The 19,893-nt window shown below is 44.0% G+C and overlaps 1 protein-coding gene across 3 annotated transcripts in view; it reads right to left on the minus strand.

Moving 5' to 3' along the window:
• Window positions 1-6,489: 6,489 nt before the first annotated feature.
• LOC124005036 (RNA-binding protein Nova-1-like) overlaps window positions 6,490-19,893 on the minus strand; it is a 63,647-nt gene continuing 50,243 nt past the window's right edge. The window contains exon 5 of one of the 3 annotated variants that reach the window (XM_046313888.1): window positions 6,490-7,993. In XM_046313888.1, the coding sequence (XP_046169844.1) occupies window positions 6,965-7,993 (1,029 nt within the window). In that variant the 3' untranslated portion in view covers window positions 6,490-6,964. The remainder of the gene's footprint in view (window positions 7,994-19,893) is intronic. The other 2 variants (XM_046313890.1, XM_046313889.1) reach the window with 2 other exon arrangements.

Raw genomic sequence — 19,893 nt, forward strand, 5'->3', positions numbered from 1 at the left:
AGAACAAATGAGTAGATGTATGGGGAGCGTCTTTCTTTTCCCCTTTCCCGCTAAAGGTGGGTTTTATGCTGCCGGCCCCATTCTGTTGAACACGCCTCTCTTTACAGCTCAACAAAATCTGACAAAAATATTTACAATGAGAGAAAAATGAAATTGTGGAGAAACAGTTGTTTAGTTCTTTTGTTGTTGTTTGTCTGTATTTTTTTTTGTGTGAGGATGATTTTTCATTCTTTATCTCTGAGAATTGCCCCAGTGACGAGAAACAAGCAAAGAAAATCCAATCATTTCAACTAGAATTGCACAGTCTCAAATCGTTTTGGTGATGGAATGGAGATTTAAGTCCAAACAGTTTGATGAACATAGAAGGGAAGGAAGAAGGTCAATAAAGTTCATGAGGGGTGAAAAGTTCAAAGTTCAGAAGACAGAGGATGGCTGCGCAGCTGACGATTACACTCCTCACACCATTCTGAGTGTGGTTTAATGTTAAAGAAAAAGAATCGTCATTAGAAATGGATTTTTTTTGTTTTTTTTCCCCATCGAAAATCAAATGGAGAGACTTGGGGAGTGAGGAGAGTGACAAGTGCCCCCAACACTATGGCACACAATCAATGATGTCCTGGAGGTTGAAGAGATGGTAGAGAATTAGGAAAAGCAGTTTATGAGAGGTAGCCAGCCTTTACCGGGTTAATCCAGGTCTGCTTTTAGCTCCATCTGTTTCTTTTGGGTAATGTTGAGGCGTCATGACTGACATCATGTTATGAGGGAACATGCTGGCTTCATGGGTGCGTCCAATGGATGTCCAACATACAGGAAAACTCAAAAAGTTTGGAATGGTACTGTTTTTGTTTGGCACTCGGGAGAAACTCGAGGAGGAGGAGGAGGAGGAGGAGGTGGGGGGGTTTGGTGGTGTGGCGGGATCGGAGCAGAAGTGTGGGGGAGTGGTTGGAAAAGGGGGGCAGTGAATGTGCAAAAAGGAGAAAAGGGGGAGTAAACAGGATACATATGAATGGCATTTTGTTATAATTGGTCTAGGTTAGAGAGCGTAGTACAAATAAAAAACAGGAAAACAATAAAGAGGAACTGAACAGTGATATGACAAATGCAGTCTAAAATTGCTGGTGCTTCGATGGGGTACAAGCTCAAGAGTGGGACCCTGGGTTCCGTGAATGTCTGGCTAAGGGTGGTGGGAGTGGGTGTGAGCGAGGAGGGCGGGGGTTGGGGCATTGCGAGGTTTTGGAGTTGAGCACTAATAGCCACACACCTACTGAAAAGCAATGATGTCACCTACAGCAGGTGAACCATAAGTTTGCATCCCTCTGCACATCACGAAACAGATCTGTTCACCCAGCGACATGGAGACGACACCATGATGCTGACCTGCTGCAGACACACAGACACGAGAGAGCCAGACAATAGCACATGCACAGCTGTACAGTAAGGTACTACATTAATGCACAAACCCCCATCTCAGCTTACTCTACAGGGCTGTACAGTATACCTCGTGCTGACATTGTATTGCAACTGAGGCATCACTAGGAACAGGGATGTCAATTTGGTTAAAGTTTAGACTGAGTGTCCCTTTTTGACACTGTTATTAAAAGCTTCGGAAATATACATAAGTCCAAATTCTGTGTTAAGTGAGGAAAAGCTATGTTCTCTTGTGGCTGACCAGCTTTTGTCATTTACAATCCCCCTTTGAGCATGCCAACACCATTCAGTTGTCTAATGGCGAAACTGAATGACAGTTGGGCAATGGACAACATGGGGAATATTGGCAATATATATATGTTTTGTCGTAGAAAGTGTAATTATGCAATGAGACCAAATTCAGTAATTATAGAGTCAAACACACTTTTGTCCCAAATTCTGGAGAGAGACCCAGGATTTTGAGAAACACAAAAGCTGAACAGCAACAGAGTGTGAAAAATCATGGTGCCTACGCACATCAAAATACTTTTCCTAGTTTCCTTTCAGGAGATGGGGGTTTAAATGAGAAAGCTGTCTAAATGAGAAATATAAAGTGCATATTTACATCAAGACAAGAGCTCAAGCTCAGAGGGAGCCGAAAGGGTAAACAGATGGTTAGAATGACACTAGGGCCAGATCTGGCCTTACCTGATGTTAGTTATTCACACAAAACACATGGACACTCAAGCCCTGAAGTCATGATCGAAGAGTGATATGCAAACTTATGCAGAGGTGAGTACACTCCTGGACAATATCTCCATATCTATGTAAAAAAAAAGCATTCAAATTCATTCAGGATTAAATAACTCCGTTTTAGAGTTTTAGTAAAAGAAGCACAACCAGCAAAAAAAAAATTGCTTCATGTTTGATTAAAAGTTTGTTCCTATCTCTTTGAGAATGTTTTAACGCCTAGACAAAGTTCTCACAAAATACTCATCCAGTCATACAATCTAATTATACTGTGGCCTTGCTCTACTGGACGATGTCCCTGCATGTTCTTAGTGAAAACAACACAGGTTTGAAATTGTGTCACTGAACATGAAAAGGCTTTTTCATTGTTGGCATGCAACGATTTGTCTTCAAAATGAAGAATACACACCGGGCCAAAAATGTTGTACAATATTTTTTTTTCTAACATGTTTTTGTTGTCCACGCTTCACTTTGATATCATGCAATATAGACGTGCAAAAAAGATAACATCTATCTCCACAAAATACATTTTCAGAACTATAAAAGGCTGTATTAAGAATGTTAATATCATGTGTATCATTAACCATGCTAATCTATCTCTACGTTGATTCTTCTGGCCCCGGAGTCTAAGTACTGCAATATTCAAGGAATTCTGGATTACTAGCTAACAAGATGACTCCCTTCGTCCACAATCCCTTATTTCATGTCATATGGTAAGTAAAGGGGGAATTAAAAGTTGAACTAAAACCTTTTATTTTTTCATCGATTTTTACTCAACAACAAAAAAAAGTCACTTGTACCATTTCCTTCTATTTACAATTATAAATATGGTTCGTTTGGCACTTTTACATTTTTTTCCTTATAAAAGTATGTTTCCTTTCACGTCATGTTTTTTAAATCACGCGCATTTTCAGTTTCAGTCTTTAAAGATCTATTTTGGCACAGGTTTATTTGTTGAGTTTGTGTTTACAGTAATTATTATCTTATCAGCATGTATAGCATTTAGCACACCTCTGGGAACTACAACATCCTGCTAAACGACCAATCAGATATGTTTTAACTTTATTTGTAGTACATCACTTATTAAATAGCAGCAATTTCACAAATTAAAAAAAAAATCGCAATTATGTAAATCTATTCAACATCTAGGTAAATCCTAAGCTTTTACAACGGACAGAACGAAAAGACAATACAAGGACAACATGCTACTACGTATATTGCTTCCAGTACTCATCACATTTGATCTAGATCCCCTAAATTACAAACCAGCCAAAAATGGACACCCTAAAACCCCATCAACATGGGGTAATTTAGCTGAATTAGATAAAAAGATAACAAAGCCGTCCTTTGACAAACTTTGTTGGCACCTTTCCGTGATCTCCAACTACAGGTATTTGATATTGTTCTATTTGATATCATTCACATTGATTTGTCACAGTTGTAGTATCGCTTATATCCAGTCATTTCTGTCATTTCTTAATGATTTCAACAAGCACTATTTCCCTTATTCTACTCGCAATCTCTGTAAATGTGTTTATGAATGTACTGTATGTATCTGGGCATGTGTACCAAATGTAGCATAATGTTTTCACTCCTATCACTAACATACAGAATAAAATATGGTTTCAAACCACTGGCCAGGGGATTGACAGAATGAAGTCAGATAGTAGCTCTCTCTCTCTGAGTTGCCTGGTTGCAGGTTCTCTTTCTTACTTCCTCTTGCCACCTACTAATTTGTTCTCACTGCTGCTGGCAAAATGGACACTAACTACACTCTAATGCTCAGCTCTACAACCAAGGGAACTCTGTCCTCTCTACCCTCAAAGCATTAAGAGACTCAGACAGTCATTGTTTTGGAGTAGTTGTGGTCTGGAAGGGCAGGCAGACATGCATCGCAACACCAGACACTATCACCCATGGAGAGATGTGAGAGGGGGGGCTCTGGGTTGATGTGTAAGAATGGGGTGCACGGAGGTACAAGGGTTGGGGGGGGGGGTGAGGAAAGTGGATGGTATTAGATGGGAATAAAGAAGACTCCTTACCAAGCTGTCGAGATACGCGCTTCACTTTCGCTCCAATAGACAATAGAGAAAACATTCCAATGTTGAATACTAGTGAGAGTTCACCATTGGATAGATTTCCTTTACATTACAGTGTCTAAATGTCCAATTGGGGAGATAGGTTCCCTTACCAGACCAAGTTAGATTGTTTAGTGTCAAGCAAAATGTGACCCCCCCCCCCCCTCCTTTGGCATTTTAGAAGTAATCACATTTAGGTTAGCCCGCCATTTTCAGTTAGCTAACAGAATACATCAATTTCAACTGTTTATGAAAACAGCAAATATGAAAAGGGAAGTCGGACGATTAGAGTATCTTAAAAAAAAGAGCAACCCGGTCAAAATTGGGATAAAACTCCACATACCTCCAACTGTTGTCTTTGAATAGCAAAAGCTGAACATGCACACCTGCCACTCCCCCTCCCAGGCTGAGTCAAAGCGCATCCAAAGCCTCAATCCTGGATCACGGTTTCAACGTAGTGTTTAGAAACACGAATACTCTTTCCTCGTCTTGCATGTCTAACTGAGAACTGGTATTGTATGCAAATAGAGTTTTGTTCATGAGATATGATTACCGTAGTTGCCTGGTATTTTCATGTGTACATTTCCCTGACATAATAATAACAACGCATATGCCCGTGACCAAGCTCCTACAGCACACAGCCCTGACCTCATGGGCAGAGAAAAAGATACCCACACTTCACAGTGCATTAAGATGGACTTCAGTGTACTCCGATTGCAAAAAAAACTAAACAAGATAAAACAAACCAAAACATCTTTAGCAGCTTATAGGTTAGTGGGTAGTATCCATTGCAGGGAGTGTGTAGTGGGAGGTCCCTACAGTTTTCCAAAATCAGAATAACCCACAACTGTTAGACAGACTTGTAGTTAATGCCCAACAGACCGTACCACCTTACATTCCCCCCGTTCATCGTGGACAGAAGAACACTGCTTGATAAGAGCAAGTATTAGGGGAAACTACTTCTAAATATGAACTACCTTGAAATAGATATGTTTGCAATGAGACGGGGCCTGGCAATCTGGTTGGACCCTAGTGAGATCGTTTCAACTATCAACTTTCTCATCTTCAGTGTTTGTATTTTTCAGTAGTATGTACGTATCCTGGCGGGGCCACCACCTCTAGGTTCTAAGTGCTCTTGTTCCTAGTGTCTCGCCTGGCCTGTCTAGACAGTTAGAGTTATAGTGCCACAGGCAGAAGAGCAGCGCTCGCTGGATATCTCAGTGGAGACGGCTATGGCCCTACAGTCGCAACAACACTTTGGCTTTTCACAATGTTGAGGGACACAGACTAAGCTGGAGAGAGAGGAGAGAAATCTGAGCTCACACAACATTGAAACAACTTCGGGGGTTGATGTTATTAGAGAACTTCGTTCCTGCAAGAATGTGAACGCTGCTCTTGGGCCTGTTGTGCAAGTGGCATTTTTCATTGTGCAGCTATGTATGTATATAGAGACTAGTCTGCTTGATTTCACCGTAATCTGCCATGTAGATATGTTAAAATCCTTTTTAGCACTGAAATGGCATCAGAGGGTTTGTGTGTGTGTGTGTTTTAATGTGAATATTTACTGTCCTGCTCTTTGCTGGATATCAAAGCTAACCCTTCCTCTTCGTCGTCACTGTAGTGGTCCTTATGGTGCAGTTTTTACTGGTCTTAAATAAGACATACTGTATATTACACTACGTGACATACTATTAAATCCACTTAAATTAAACAAATCAAATCAAAAATAGTCTTTACATTCATGTCAACCTGAATTCACAGATTTTAAAAAACAAGGAAAATACCGAACTTGGGTGAAATCATATTAATAAATAATGATGATGATATCTATAATAATCTTAATAATAATCATAATATCAGACTGCAAACCTTGTTGAGAAAAATGCCCCAACCTCTATATGTACTCTTGCGCTACGCTAGAATTCTGACCCAATGAGATGCACCACGCGTCTCTGCCTTCGTCCTACATACGAAACACGAGCATCCCATATATAAATACGGAGCGTGGCATAGCATGCATCTGGCTAAATCAGAACCTAAGGCGCGAGGCAATAGGGGTAGGAGGGCACATCTCTCAACCTCCTTTGCCCAAAACAGGGGGGGGCTGTGAGAGGGGCGAGGGATGGGGGAAAGGAGGGGGATGTCATCAACTACAGGGATTTTCCTTAGATCTCAAACCAAGCACTTTTTTGCAGTCTTCTCAGACCCTTGTAGGGGGAGGGTGAAAAGTGTGTGGGGGGGCAGGGTAAGGGGCAAATTGAAACTGAAGGCAAATCTGAAGAAAAAAAATCAGTGAGCTACACAGGAATGGGGGTGGGGGTGGGGAAGGGGCTGATTCCATGGGGGTCGGCCCCCAGTACCCCCACCGCCCCCCTTTTCCAAACTGCAGCGCGGCAGCATGCCAGTTTAAAATCGCATTCACCACTGTCCGGAGAATACCCAAACAAACAAAAGAACAAAAAGACAAAACAATAAAAAATCCCGAAAGATCAAGACTTAAGTAATAAAACCGTATTTACATTTTACACCTTATTTTCATTTGTATTCCGCATTACACTTTCTCCTCTCTCCGAGCAATTTTTTTTGCGTCACATCATTTTTACAATACTGAAACACGAAAAAACGTGTGAACGATTCCTTCCAACATTCTTGCTCTCCTCTCCCTTTCTCTCTCACTTTGCATTACTCTCCAAGCCCCCACTCGTTTCCCTCCATTCCATTCCCTTTTTCTAGCCCACCTTCTGTGGGTTGGTGGCGCGCACACCCTGCTCATACGTGATCCGTTGGCTGATCAGATACTGAGCCGCCTGCGTTGACGCCGGAGAGCCGGTTATGGTAACTTTACGGTTCCGGGTGCCGGGAATGAACTCTCCCTTTTTGGAGATCTGGATCCGGGCTCCAGTCAGCTCCTGGTACTCCACTAGCGTTTTCCCTCCTTTCCCCAAGATGGCCCCTACCAGGTTTTCGGGAACAGCGATCTCCACCACGTCCTTGGCCCCCTCCTGCATCTGCTTCTCAGTGGCCATCAGGGATTGTGCCATCAGCGGGGATGAGGCGCTCAGGTAGCCGTTGGTGGCCCCAGTGGCCGCGGCCAGCGAGCCCAGGGTGAAGCCTCCCAGGGAGGCGGCCTGGTGGCCTGCGCTGGTGGAGGCATCGCTGGCGTAGGATGCCAGGAGGTTTGCAGCGGCAGCCGCGGCGGGGTTAGCGCTAGCCGCTACGGCTGCCAGGACTCCTGAGGCTGCCGCGGGGTTGAGCCCCAGGCCCAGGGAGTTGGTGTTGTAGCCGTAGCTGGCTAACGTGTTGAGGGCCGAGGTGATGGTCAGGAGGTCGTTGCCTGAGAAGCTGGGACCCATGGTGGTGGGGAAGCCGCCCATACTCTGCATGGTGGCCTGACCCAGGAGGCTGGAGGCTGTGGCAGCGGCGGCAGCAGCAGCAGCGGGGTTCACCTCGGCTGAGTTGGCGTAGGGGGAGCCGGTGGGGTTGGAGTTGGCCACAGGGCCAGAGATGTTGGAGTAGCTGATGTTGAGGCAGCTGCTGCTCTGGGGGTCCTCCTGGATCTTCTGAACAATGATCTCCACGGCTTTACGGTTCTGCTCGGGCTCTCCGCTAATGGTGACCACGCGCTCCTGCAGGTTGATGCCCTCTGGTTTTTGGGAGAGCTGCACCCAGGCGCCTGACTGCTCCATGACGGCCTTGACTGTGGCTCCACCTTTACCAATGATCAGACCTGCTGTGCTGTTTGGTACTATCAGCTTGGCCTGGGGAGAGGAGCAGAGAGAGAGGACATAGAGATGGTTACTGCACTGATTTCACACTGCCTTAACATTGTACCTCTACATGACAGAAGTGTGATATCAATTGAATGGAGGAAGGGACTGGGCGAGGGAACGGAATAAAAGAGATAACCAAGATAATAACTTGAAACAACCCAGAACAATAGAGAAGGGCGTAAGATAACAAACAAAGAGTGCGAATAGGGAGTATGTTAGAAATAACTGTCAGACAGAGAAAAAGAGAGTGAATCGAGCTTGAAATAAAGGGGGCTAGAAAAAGGGAATAGAAGTATAAAAATGCTTTTTTTCAATGCTGTAGCATAGGGGAGAAATAAGAGTGAGCTGTTTTTACTCCTTCGACAAACATTGTAACATTGACAGAGAGAGAGAGTAGTTTCTGGACGAAAAAAATAGGGAAAGAGAAAGTGTATTTTTCCCCTTTGTTTCCGAGCTGTGAATCCATTATAAAGAGGCTCCTGGTGAAAAGCATCTACTCCCAGGGGTCAGTGTTACCATGGAAACAGCTCCAGCATTCAAGGGGTACTGAATGGGTATTGAATGTCGAAGCGACGCGTAGCAACTAGACCCCCCCCCCCCACCCCCACCCGAATTCACACAAGCGTGCCCACACACACATATACACCTTAAATAATTCTCGATACAACTATGTATATACACGTACTGTATACACAGTATACACACTCACATAAACACCGATATTAGAACGTATGCACGCCTTCACTGTCCTTTGTCATTCAACATTAGAAAAAAAGGTGCCAGCTGGGGAGAGTGAGGAGGCGGATTCTTTTTCTTTCTTAATAAGTATGTACTTGATAAGGGCCACAAAGAATTTATGACGCATTAAATGTGCTGTAGTGGTATTTTGAACAAGGGTAGTTTTGCACCAAAGCCAGTCACACAATGTTACAAATGAACCTACTACGCGAGGATGATCAATGAGAGGAGTCTCACAGGGACGCTAATGGTTACCTACAATCTGTCCATGTCGTGCGATGTGGAAACAGTTACAAAACAAGGCAAAGAAAGTAAGGAACAAAGAGAGAGAGAGAGAGAGAGTGTGTGTGTGTGTGTGTGTGTGTGTGTGTGTGTGTGTGTGTGTGTGTGTGTGTGTGTGTGTGTGTGTGTGTGTGTGTGTGTGTGTGTGTGTGTGTGTGTGTGTACAGGGGAAGTATGGGGCTAGTAATTAGCATGGCCTCCATGTTTTTCGCACTGGGTGGCTGGATTTGATCTTTACACTTTCTCAATGTTTGCTGCAGTCCTTCTAAAGACATCAACATTTCTTTACAGAGGCGCTGCTGTGACCTTGATTCTGTAGCCTTGCTGGCCGTGGTACACTGCAGTGAATTTACATAGAAATGGGAAATTAACAGAAGGCAGGGACAGAGAGAGATCAAGACTTGACTTCAAACTATTAAATATAAAATATTATTTTTGAGTATGTGTAGTAAAATATTTTTTTCACATATATATTTGTGACAGTGACGGAGAATAATCATGCATTGGAATTGAGGAATTGTTTTGGTTTAGTCCCCATATGGATAAGTGCCATCTAAATTGGTCTTGGCTCAGTGCAATTTCTCATCCAGTTTCTCACAAGCAATTTTCACCACATTCCCCCTAATTTTCAGTCAAATGTGTGTGGTTCAATGTTGAGGCAAAAATATTTCCCTCTTTTTCACTCAAGTACGCATTAGAGATGGGTTTGAGGATCAAAACACCTGAGTGGGGGAGGAAGAGGTGAAGATTCTCCTAAGAATTATTTTCATCTTCTGCATCACACACACACACACACACACACACACACACACACACACACACACACACACACACACACACACACACACACACACACACACACACACACACACACACACACACACACACACACACACACACACACACACACACACACACACACACACACACACACACACAGCTTTTTCATGATGTTGGATTGGATGTGTAATGATTCAGTTGGGACTGGCCTCCTAAAGATTAGAAGCAGCGGAATAAATAGCTGAATAGTGCGATGTATAAAACCCATTACTGCTAATGATGAGTCTCTAGGACCACATTCAGCTCCTTAATATTTAATAGATGTTCAAAATTGTAATTGTCTTTCACTCATAAGTCCTTTACCCCACACGCACTGTTTCGAAAGCATTCATTTTTTTGTTCCTGGTCACCGTTGAGTTTCCCTCGCTATGTCATGTTTGGCCATTTTAATCTAAAGTAATCGTCCTCATCCCCAAGAGTTATAGCTGACAATCGGATTTTTTGTGTGTGTGTTTTTTTTATGAAGGGGAGAACATTTGGCCTGTGCGTCGGAGCAAGCTGATTAAAACGTAGGCTCTTTAGAGTGTGGTAAGAATAGAGCAAAGTCGGCGGATACGCCAGGCTAATTTAGCTGAATGTGTCTTAATGCAGGCAGACTGAGAATGAAGCCTCCTACCTCTTCCTTCAAAGACAGAGAGCAATAGAGAGAGAGAGAGGGGGGGGGGGGTGTGAAGGAGGATTGGGAGAGGGTATGGGGAGAGCCGAGAGAGAAAGCGAAGATGAGAAAGACCTGCTGCTGTTTCATCAGCCGTGGCTAGTCATTCATTAGGTTCTCTGGGTTGGGGTGTGGGACGGGAATAGGGGTGAGGAAGGAGGTTGGGGCTGCGCTCATGGGGACCAGGGATGGGGACCATAATAGCCACGGATGGTGCTGAGCCATGGAAATATGCTTGAACCAGCTTTCGGAGATAAACATGAAAACAAACAAACAAACAAACAAACCACAGAAGTTAACAAGGCCCGTAGCCATCAAAGAGATAAAACCCGCGTCATTTGCTAGGCTGCCGCCGCCCCCGATATAGAAACCACTTCGGTTCCAGGTTTCCATCACGTCCATAGCTTGACAGAATGTATTGCTGGAGCAGTACTACACACCCACTGTTCATCACCCCCTCTCCTGGTTTCTCTCGCCATGCTCAGGGATACTGAGAGTCTCAGCTCATGTCATCTCTATGTCAAGGGCTAAGGCTAAACCTAAACCCCCCCATAGTACTGTTTCAGCAAGGAGCCCAAAGGGTGTTATTGTCTGTGGATGCCGGAACCACACCCCACCCCACCCTCCTCTGCCCTCCCCAGCCCCCCAGCTACGTACGTGTGGGGACACGGAGCAACTGTTTCCCCCTGCTCCCTCTGGCCATCCTTTAGACGGGATCTGATCCGTGAGCAGAGGGCTATTTGTACTTTGAAGTTCTAAGCACCAGACTTTAGGTTAATCGCCTGTCTCCTGATCCCCAGGCTTAGCCGCTCCTCTCTGCCTCGTCTGCCTTTCAGTGTGTGGCTCTCTCTCCGAGGCTGGGAGAAAAAAAAAACCCGGTTAAAAATAACACAGAAGCATCACACTGCAGCCGACCAGCCGCTCCGCTCCAAAGGTTGACAAGAACGGTCCCGGGTGATGGACCTTCTTCCGCCCGCCGCTCACACGCACAATCCAAATCAAATGATGAAATTAGAAAAAGAATGCGTGCCTGGAACGAGCGCTGTGGCATGAACTCTGGGCCGCAAGCCTGATGTAAAAATGGTCTTTTTTGTTTAGTTTTTTTGTGGCCATAAGGATTATCCCTGGTGGTCATCTCAACCCATCCCTGTGTCAGTAATGTTAATCCGCTCATTCTCCCTCCATTTCACTGCCTATCACACTAAGAAAGCTGAATTTAGACACGCTGGTGATATGAAGGGAGTGTGTGACTTTTCTTTCTTTCTGACGACATAGACAAACACAATAGGGTGGAACTGATATCTAAACAGAGAGATACAGTATTTGAGGGGAGGACTTAAAAGTGGAACAGACAGCGTTTAAGATACTTTGCAGATATGAAACAAACAGACAATCGTAAATTTAGTGAAAAAGATCAAATTCCCAGTTTATGCTACAAAACCAACTTCATAAGAGGTTAAGAGAATAGATGGATGCAGTTCAATGCATGATTTAGTGCCTCCAGACAGTATTCAGATCCCTTGACATTTTCCACATTTTGTTACCTTACAGTGTTATTCTACAATGGATTAAATATATAAAAAAAGCTATCTCAGTAATCTACACAGAATATGCCACAATGACAAAGCGTAACCAGGTTTTTAGAAAATTGTACATTATTTACATAAGTATTCAGACCCTTTGCAATGAGACTCGGAATTGAGCTCAGATGCATCCTGTTTCCATTGATCATCCTTGAGGTGGAGTCCACCTGTGGTAAATTCAATTGATTGGACATTATTTGGAAAGACAAACACCTGTCTATATAAGGTCCCACAGTTGACAGCGCATGTCAGAGCAAAAACCAAGCCATGAGGTCGAAGGAATTGTCCGTAGAGCTCTGAGACAGGATTGTGTCGAGGCATAGATCTGGGGAAGGACACCAAAAAATGTCTGCATCATTGAAGGTCCCCAAGAATACACTGGCCTCCATCATTCTTAAATGGAAGAAGTTTGGAACCACGAAGACTCTTCCTAGAGCTGGCCACTCAGCCAAACTGAGCAATCGGGGAAGAAGGGCCTTGGTCAGAGAGGTAACCAAGAATCGAGAGCTCTGTAGTTCCTCTGTGGAGATGGGAGAACCTTCCAGAAGCACAAACATCTCTGCAGCACTCCACCAATCAGGCCGTTATGGTAGAGTGGCCAGACGGAAGCCAATCCTTCGTAAAAGGCAAAAGACAGCCCTCGTGGATTTTGCCAAAAGGCACCTAAAGACCCTCAGGCCATGAAAAACAAGATTCGCTGGTCTGATGAAACCAGAGAATTTGGCCTGAATACTCAGCTTCACGTCTGGAGGAAACCTGGCACCATCCCTTCGGTAAAGTATGGTGTCTCATCATGCTGTGGGGATGTTTTCAGCAGCAGGGACTGGGAGACTAGTCAGGATCGAGGCAAATATGAATGGAGCAAAGTACAGAGATCCTTGTTGAAAACCTGCTCCAGAATGCTCAGGATGTCAGACTAGGGTGAAGGTTCACCTTTGAACAGGACAACAACCCTAAGCACACAGTCAAGACAACGCAGGAGTGGCTCCTGGACAAGTCTCTGAATGTCCTTGAGTGGCCCCGGACTTGAACCTGATCAAACATATTTGGAGAGACCTAAAAATAGCTGTGCAGCAATGTTCCCCATCCAACCAGAGAGAGAGCTTCAGAAGATCTGCAGAGAAGAATGGGAGAAACTCCCCGAACACAGGTTTGCCAAGTTTGTCTTATCATACCCAAGGAGACTCGAGACTAAATTCTGCCAAAGGTGCTTCAACAAAGTACTGAGTAAAGGGCCTGAATACTTATGTAAATGTCATATTTCCGTTTTTTAAATTTATAATAAATGAGCAAAAATGTCCTAAAACCTGTTTTTGCTTTGTCACTATGGGGTATTGTGTGTAGATTGATGAGGGGGAAAAAAGGATTTCATCAATTTTAGAATTAGGCTGTAACCTAACAAAATGTGGAAAAAGTCAAGGGGTCTGAATACTTTCCAAAGGCACTGTAATTCACCAATATATTTCTTGGTAGTCCAAAAGATATTGCTATCAGGTTGTAAATCACAGCTGGCCTGATAAATTGTTTGCTGCCTCCACCCATTCAGGATGCACTGTTTTAGTTTCAACTAGTCAATATTTTGAACAAATACAGACTGGGAATATCAATACAATCAAACAAGCAAAGGCAATGATCCTAAGTCAGTTGTAACATTTTTAATAGGCTAGCGCACATGTGTCAAGGCCCTCGAGCCAAATATGATACACAAGCGATTATCAACCGTTGAGTCATGAAGTATTTACAGCCTGGTGCGCTCGCATAGGTTAATTCGACTTCAATTGCGCTGGTTTCGTGTGTCCTGTTTACAGCATGCAGCAGAGGGGAAATGTGCAGACACATGCCACAGTCCTAGCTAGGCTACTAAAATGTTGCAGTCTGGCATCGTTTTTTAACGCCTGACAATGAATAACCAAAAAAACAAAACATGCAACAAAACACCATGCAAAGGAGAAACATGTTGGCCTATTACAGCAACATTTGAGCAGTAGCCTAGGCTACAGCAATGCTGCATTCAACATCACTGGTGATACATGCAGCGCATTAAAAAAACAAAAACATGTTACATGTTTAAACATGTCGTTTAAATGATACAACAACCTATAGCTACGTTTTTGTTATTTGGAGTTATTAAATACTTTTCTATTAGGGTCGCAGCATATTATGCACATCTGCAAGCCTAGCAGCAAAGGCTGGACAAATACTATTTCTCTCTTTTGTTTTAATATGTTAAAATGCTATATACATGTGGACATTATAAAGGGCCATATCTTTTCGAATAAAACATTGGCCCGCGAATTTGTTGTTTTTCAATACGGCCAGTGCGCCCCTGGGCTAGCGTATCTATTTATTTTGCTAGCTATTTTAGCGAGCTAAAAACATGGAGCCTAACGTTTGCCAGCTAGCTGCTGGGAGGAGTGGGTTAGTGACTGACTTTTCCCCCTTCATATTATTGTCGGTGGCGACATGATTCAGGTGTCATTCGGTTGGCTACCAAAGAAATGTGAATCGCTTTACTAGCTAGCTAGCTACGCTGAACTTGATCGACTGTTATCCACAGTTAGCATATCTCTTAGTTGTCAAATAAACTTGGCATCAAGGGTTTTGCCGGGTTTGAGAACTGGATAGGACGGAAGATGGCGGAAACCAAGGTTTTGTTTGAAACTGCTAGTGAGTCGAGTGAAGCTAATAGCACAGAAAGTGAGAATGAGTGGGTGACAGCGGCGAAGAGAAAGGGAGACAAGACAAGTAAAGCTATGTTGGAAAATAGGAAACCACCAGACTCGTTTTTGGTCAAAGTCAGGGTTTTGGATCAATGCTACTTGGGAAATACGTTTAATGTCTCCAGGAAAACAATCTGTCATGTGTGGAGTCGGTGAGAGTCACAAGAAGTGGTCTTGTTTACTTTTTTGTGTGTGTCTGCGGTGCAGAAGAAGTGTGTTTTAAGACTCAAAAAGATATCGGAGTGGGAATGTCGTAGCATGGTGCCTATCAAGGGGGTTATTTCTGAGGAGGCACAAGAAATAAAGGCAGAGGATATAACTGAAGACATCGATGGAGTGGTTGATGCACATCGACTGACCTGTACATTTACATTTACATTTAAGTCATTTAGCAGACGCTCTTATCCAGAGCGACTTACAAATTGGTGCATTCACCTTATGACATCCAGTGGAACAGTCACTTTACAATAGTGCATCTAAATCTTAAAGGGGGGGGGGTGAGAGGGATTACTTATCCTATCCTAGGTATTCCTTAAAGAGGTGGGGTTTCAGGTGTCTCCGGAAGGTGGTGATTGACTCCGCTGTCCTGGCGTCGTGTATGGTGGACAGAGGGAAAAAGAAATCACTTCATCCATGCTACTGTTCTTTGATGAAGAGTTTCTCCCTTCTCATATAAAGTTAGGATTCATGCGATACCCTGTAAGAGCTTTTGTGCACAAGCCTCTTCAGTGTCATGAATGTAAAATATTTGGTCATGTGTCAATTGTGTGCAGAAGGCAAGAATATCATATGCCAGATGAAAGGAAATGCTGCAACTGTGAAGGTGAACATGTGCCTGAATTCTTGGGGTGCCCTGTTAGGGTGAAGGAGAATGAGGTGGCAAGGGTAAGGAGTGCCCTGTTAGGGTGAAGGAGAATGAGGTGGCAAGGGTAAGGAGTGCCCTGTTAGGGTGAAGGAGAATGAGGTGGCAAGGGTAAGGAGTGCCCTGTTAGGGTGAAGGAGAATGAGGTGGCAAGGGTAAGGAGTGCCCTGTTAGGGTGAAGGAGAATGAGGTGGCAAGGGTAAGGAGTGCCCTGTTAGGGTGAAGGAGAATGAGGTGGCAAGGGTAAGGAGTGCCCTGTTAGGGTGAAGGAGAATGAGGTGGATAGGGGAAGGGGTGCCCTGTTAGGGTGAAGGAGAATGAGGTGGCAAGGGTAAGGAGTGCCCTGTTAGGGTGAAGGAGAATGAGGTGGATAGGGGAAGGAGTGCCCTGATAGGGTGAAGGAGAATGAAGTGGCAAGGGTAAGGAGTGCCCTGTTAGGGTGAAGGAGAATGAGGTGGCAAGGGTAAGGAGTGCCCTGTTAGGGTGAAGGAGAATGAGGTGGCAAGGGTAAGGAGTGCCCTGTTAGGGTGAAGGAGAATGAGGTGGCAAGGGTAAGGAGTGTCCAGCGTGCCTCCTATCTGAAGGCAGTGAGAAAATTGGAAGGAACGAGTGGTGGGGAAGAAGCAATGGTAGTAAAGCCACCACAACCAGTGAAGGTATCTTATCAAATGATGGATAGTGAAATGCTACATGTTAAAAAGGTCAACTTTGTATTATTTATTGCAATGGTCATAAACTGAGAAGAGAAGAAGTCTAAGAAGTTTGGAATCATTGTGAATGCCGCTGAACATTTCTTTGGGTCTTCATGATTTCACAGCCGAGGACGTGCAAGAAATCCTGTCGGTGAATGTAGCCTCATCACAGGTCCCTGAGCCTGTGTAGGGATATATTTTGGAGTGGATATGTCGGGATGTATTTTGGAGTGGAACGTGATTGATGAAGTGTGATGGGTTTTGTTAGTTGACGTGTTTTATTTTGTACGACGTCGTTTTCCCCATTTCCCAAAATGTTATTTTTTTGTTTCTTATTCAATACCCCGTCCAGCCGGTGGCGGTTGTGCAGCATTAACATTGGATGCCAACCTCAGTTAAACCCCCATCAAAGAAGAAGAAGGTTTGGCATTGATCAAATAGACGGGCAGGCAGGCAAGTTCCCATTCAGTTGTCAAAACGTGGGTTAGGACAAGCATGCATTGGCAGCCAAGCTGCAGAAGGACGAGCAGTCTGCTGTTCGCTGTCGTTTATCAGTGCAATTTGGACAGCTAACTAGCTGAACAAGTCTGAGAAGGTTTATCTAAAGATCCCTTGTTAGATTGTTTGCTCATTTCGCTCTGGCTAGCATTAGTTGTTGATCGTGTTGTTGTTGATGTGCATAAGAGACTGAGGGATAGATAGCTTACCTTTTCATGGTTATCTGATAAATGGGGCTTTGAAGATCCCAAATGTAAGAGGACTACCTTGCTATTAACATATTTGCAGAAATCCATTCAGGTGTATTTTGTGGCTTTTGGTGAATGTGTTAATGTGATCTAATGTCACGCCGTTGCTTCTGCCTGTAAACACACAATTCAGTTCAAAATGTCAGGCCGTGTGGCAAATGGCTTATTTGCATATAGGCCTACTGTAGCTATGATTGGCTGTGGCGCACTGGTCTGTGTAGACTTCGGTCCAGAACAAGACAGAGTTTTTTTTGGGGGGGGGGGGGGGGCTTATTTACTGCAGTGTCTATTAATTGTCCAAACGCACGACCGCTCTCCCACTCTATATTGCTATAGAAATTTCACAAATGCCATACTAGACGTCATTCCCAGACATTCTATGCATTTATGAAAAAGCTGAAATGACCATATCTAAGTGCTCGTGTGTCAGAAAATGTAAATATTTATATATATATATATTCTTCATGGGGGTGTATATGAACAGATTTTAATAAGATTTCATGTTGCTAAAAGTTCCACTTTAACTGTATTAAGAAAGCAGTGAATTTGATATGGATTGTGATCTAAAATAGGATCTTAATTACATTATTTGGATCAGTATATTCACATATACTCTAATATACAGTACATGAACATATGCATGTGTGTTGCACACCAACTTTGCTCAGATTCGTGGCTGGCTCTGACCCCAAACCTGGGCCCTCGATCATGCATTAAGTGACCTCATGAGGCCTGCCATCTAACAAGTGCTGATGAGGGCAAAAATAGCCTGTCCTTGTGGGGCTGAGGTGGGGCCACGTCCGTCCAACCGAGAGGAGCCTCAGTGTGCTGCTGAGCCGGGCCGATGGGCTGCTCCACCAGGACATGTTCACTCACAGACCCTAACACGCTGTGACAACATGGAGCGGTTAAGAGAGAGAGAGAGAGGACTGAGAGGAAGACCTTCTCCTTCCAGTTCCAACGGAAACAGGGCTGATGCTGTGTTCAGGCTTTTAGCCTTGGAAGTACCATTCAACCTTAAGTAATACAACACCACTGTCCACTTAGCCCCCTCAAGGATTTCATTAACAGAAGAATCCTGAGCTGCGGCACGGCTGATAGAGAATTTTAAGTCACTAGGGAATGGCAGTGTGTTTTGAGGCTGGGCTGGGAAGCCCATGTCAAACACTAGCCAACCAGAGGAGGCGATGGATGACACGTTCAGAAATGTTGGCGACCACAATCTTATCGGATTGTTTGTACAGACATCTCTTCTCACAGTGGATTACAATAACTCCGAACCCTGGTGTGCCACTGGGAAGGAAAGTTGCTCTTTTCTCACACATATTTAATAAAAGGAGATTAGTAATGAATTGTTCTAGTATCCATGGCAACTGCTGACCTCCATCCTCCATCATGGTCCCATTCCCAGTCCAAGCCTTGCAGACAGACATTAAATTGTGGCTACACATTTATTAATTTAAAAAAATTACAATACAAAATATACACATACAAACAGCATACAGAAGCACACAAACATCAATGACATCACACCTGCCCAGACCCACCTGCTCACACCCCCATCCCCAGCACCCGCATCAGTCTCCACCACATGGCCTCAAACTGCACCATTTTGTTTCTCTCCACGCCCACGTACTTTCAACATTTAGATAATAAATAAAGCATTTGACCTTTCCATTACATTTACATTTAAGTCATTTAGCAGACGCTCTTATCCAGAGCGACTTACAAATTGGTGCATTCACCTAATGACATCCAGTGGAACAGCCACTTTACAATAGTGCATCTAAATGGTTCTCAGGAATCCCGAAAACATTAAACAACACAAATTACAACTTAATTCTCCTAACACTAGATAGCTGGCTAATGTTTCCATTGTGTTAACGATTGAGGATTGGTTAATTTCCTGTTTTTAAGTATACGTTTAGGCTATACATTTAAAATGCTGGACATATCACATACACACACATACAAATACAAAATGAACACCAGACGTTAAGTGTCGCTTCCACAAAAGCCTGATCTAAACCTGATCTAATATTCCTCTCCACACATACTGTAAAGCAGCAGATGGATAAACGTGTAATTCATAAACATAAAACACTCTCCTTCAAAGGACCTCTCCCTCCCAACTACACACACGCACGGAAGCACGCTTCACACACACATCCATACAAAGTGGCAAATGCGTCCGTCCTTCCTAAGAGATTTAACCCAACATTTACGGGTGCACATCCTTGTCGAACAACAAATGTATTGTAGTGCCTCTCTCCGCCGGCTTTCCTACGAATGGGATCGATACTTGGCGGAGGAAGTGACCTTTTCCTGAGCCAGCTGATGCATCTGAAGGTTAAAAACGGCATTAAACTATTTTCTGCTGGCCATCGGTCCTCCTGAGACAAGGCTGGAGAGGGAGGAGGGGAGGAGGGGGGGGTGGAGGGTTGTTGGACAGGTTGCACGTTACAGCGATTTTCCCTGATGTAGCTTTTAATTTAGGAGATGAACGGTCCACTCTGCTTGCGCTAGGCCCGGTTGTATGGATTAGCCGGCGCTGTGTGCTGTTCCAATGAGAACAGTTATTAGATACAGGATGCTGGTTAATGAAATAGACTGGGCTTGGTGGTGTTGCGGAGGGAAGGTTGGGCTGAAACGGCGCAGCCACTTAAAGCAATCACTTACAGTGATGTCATTACAATGAAAGAGAACCTCTGCGTCACCACAGAGTGAGGGAGCATTTTAAGAGTTGAGGTTTATGGCTCACTAAAGATTT

Source organism: Oncorhynchus gorbuscha, linkage group LG19 (genome assembly GCF_021184085.1).
Source record: "Oncorhynchus gorbuscha isolate QuinsamMale2020 ecotype Even-year linkage group LG19, OgorEven_v1.0, whole genome shotgun sequence".
NCBI lineage: Eukaryota > Metazoa > Chordata > Actinopteri > Salmoniformes > Salmonidae > Oncorhynchus > Oncorhynchus gorbuscha.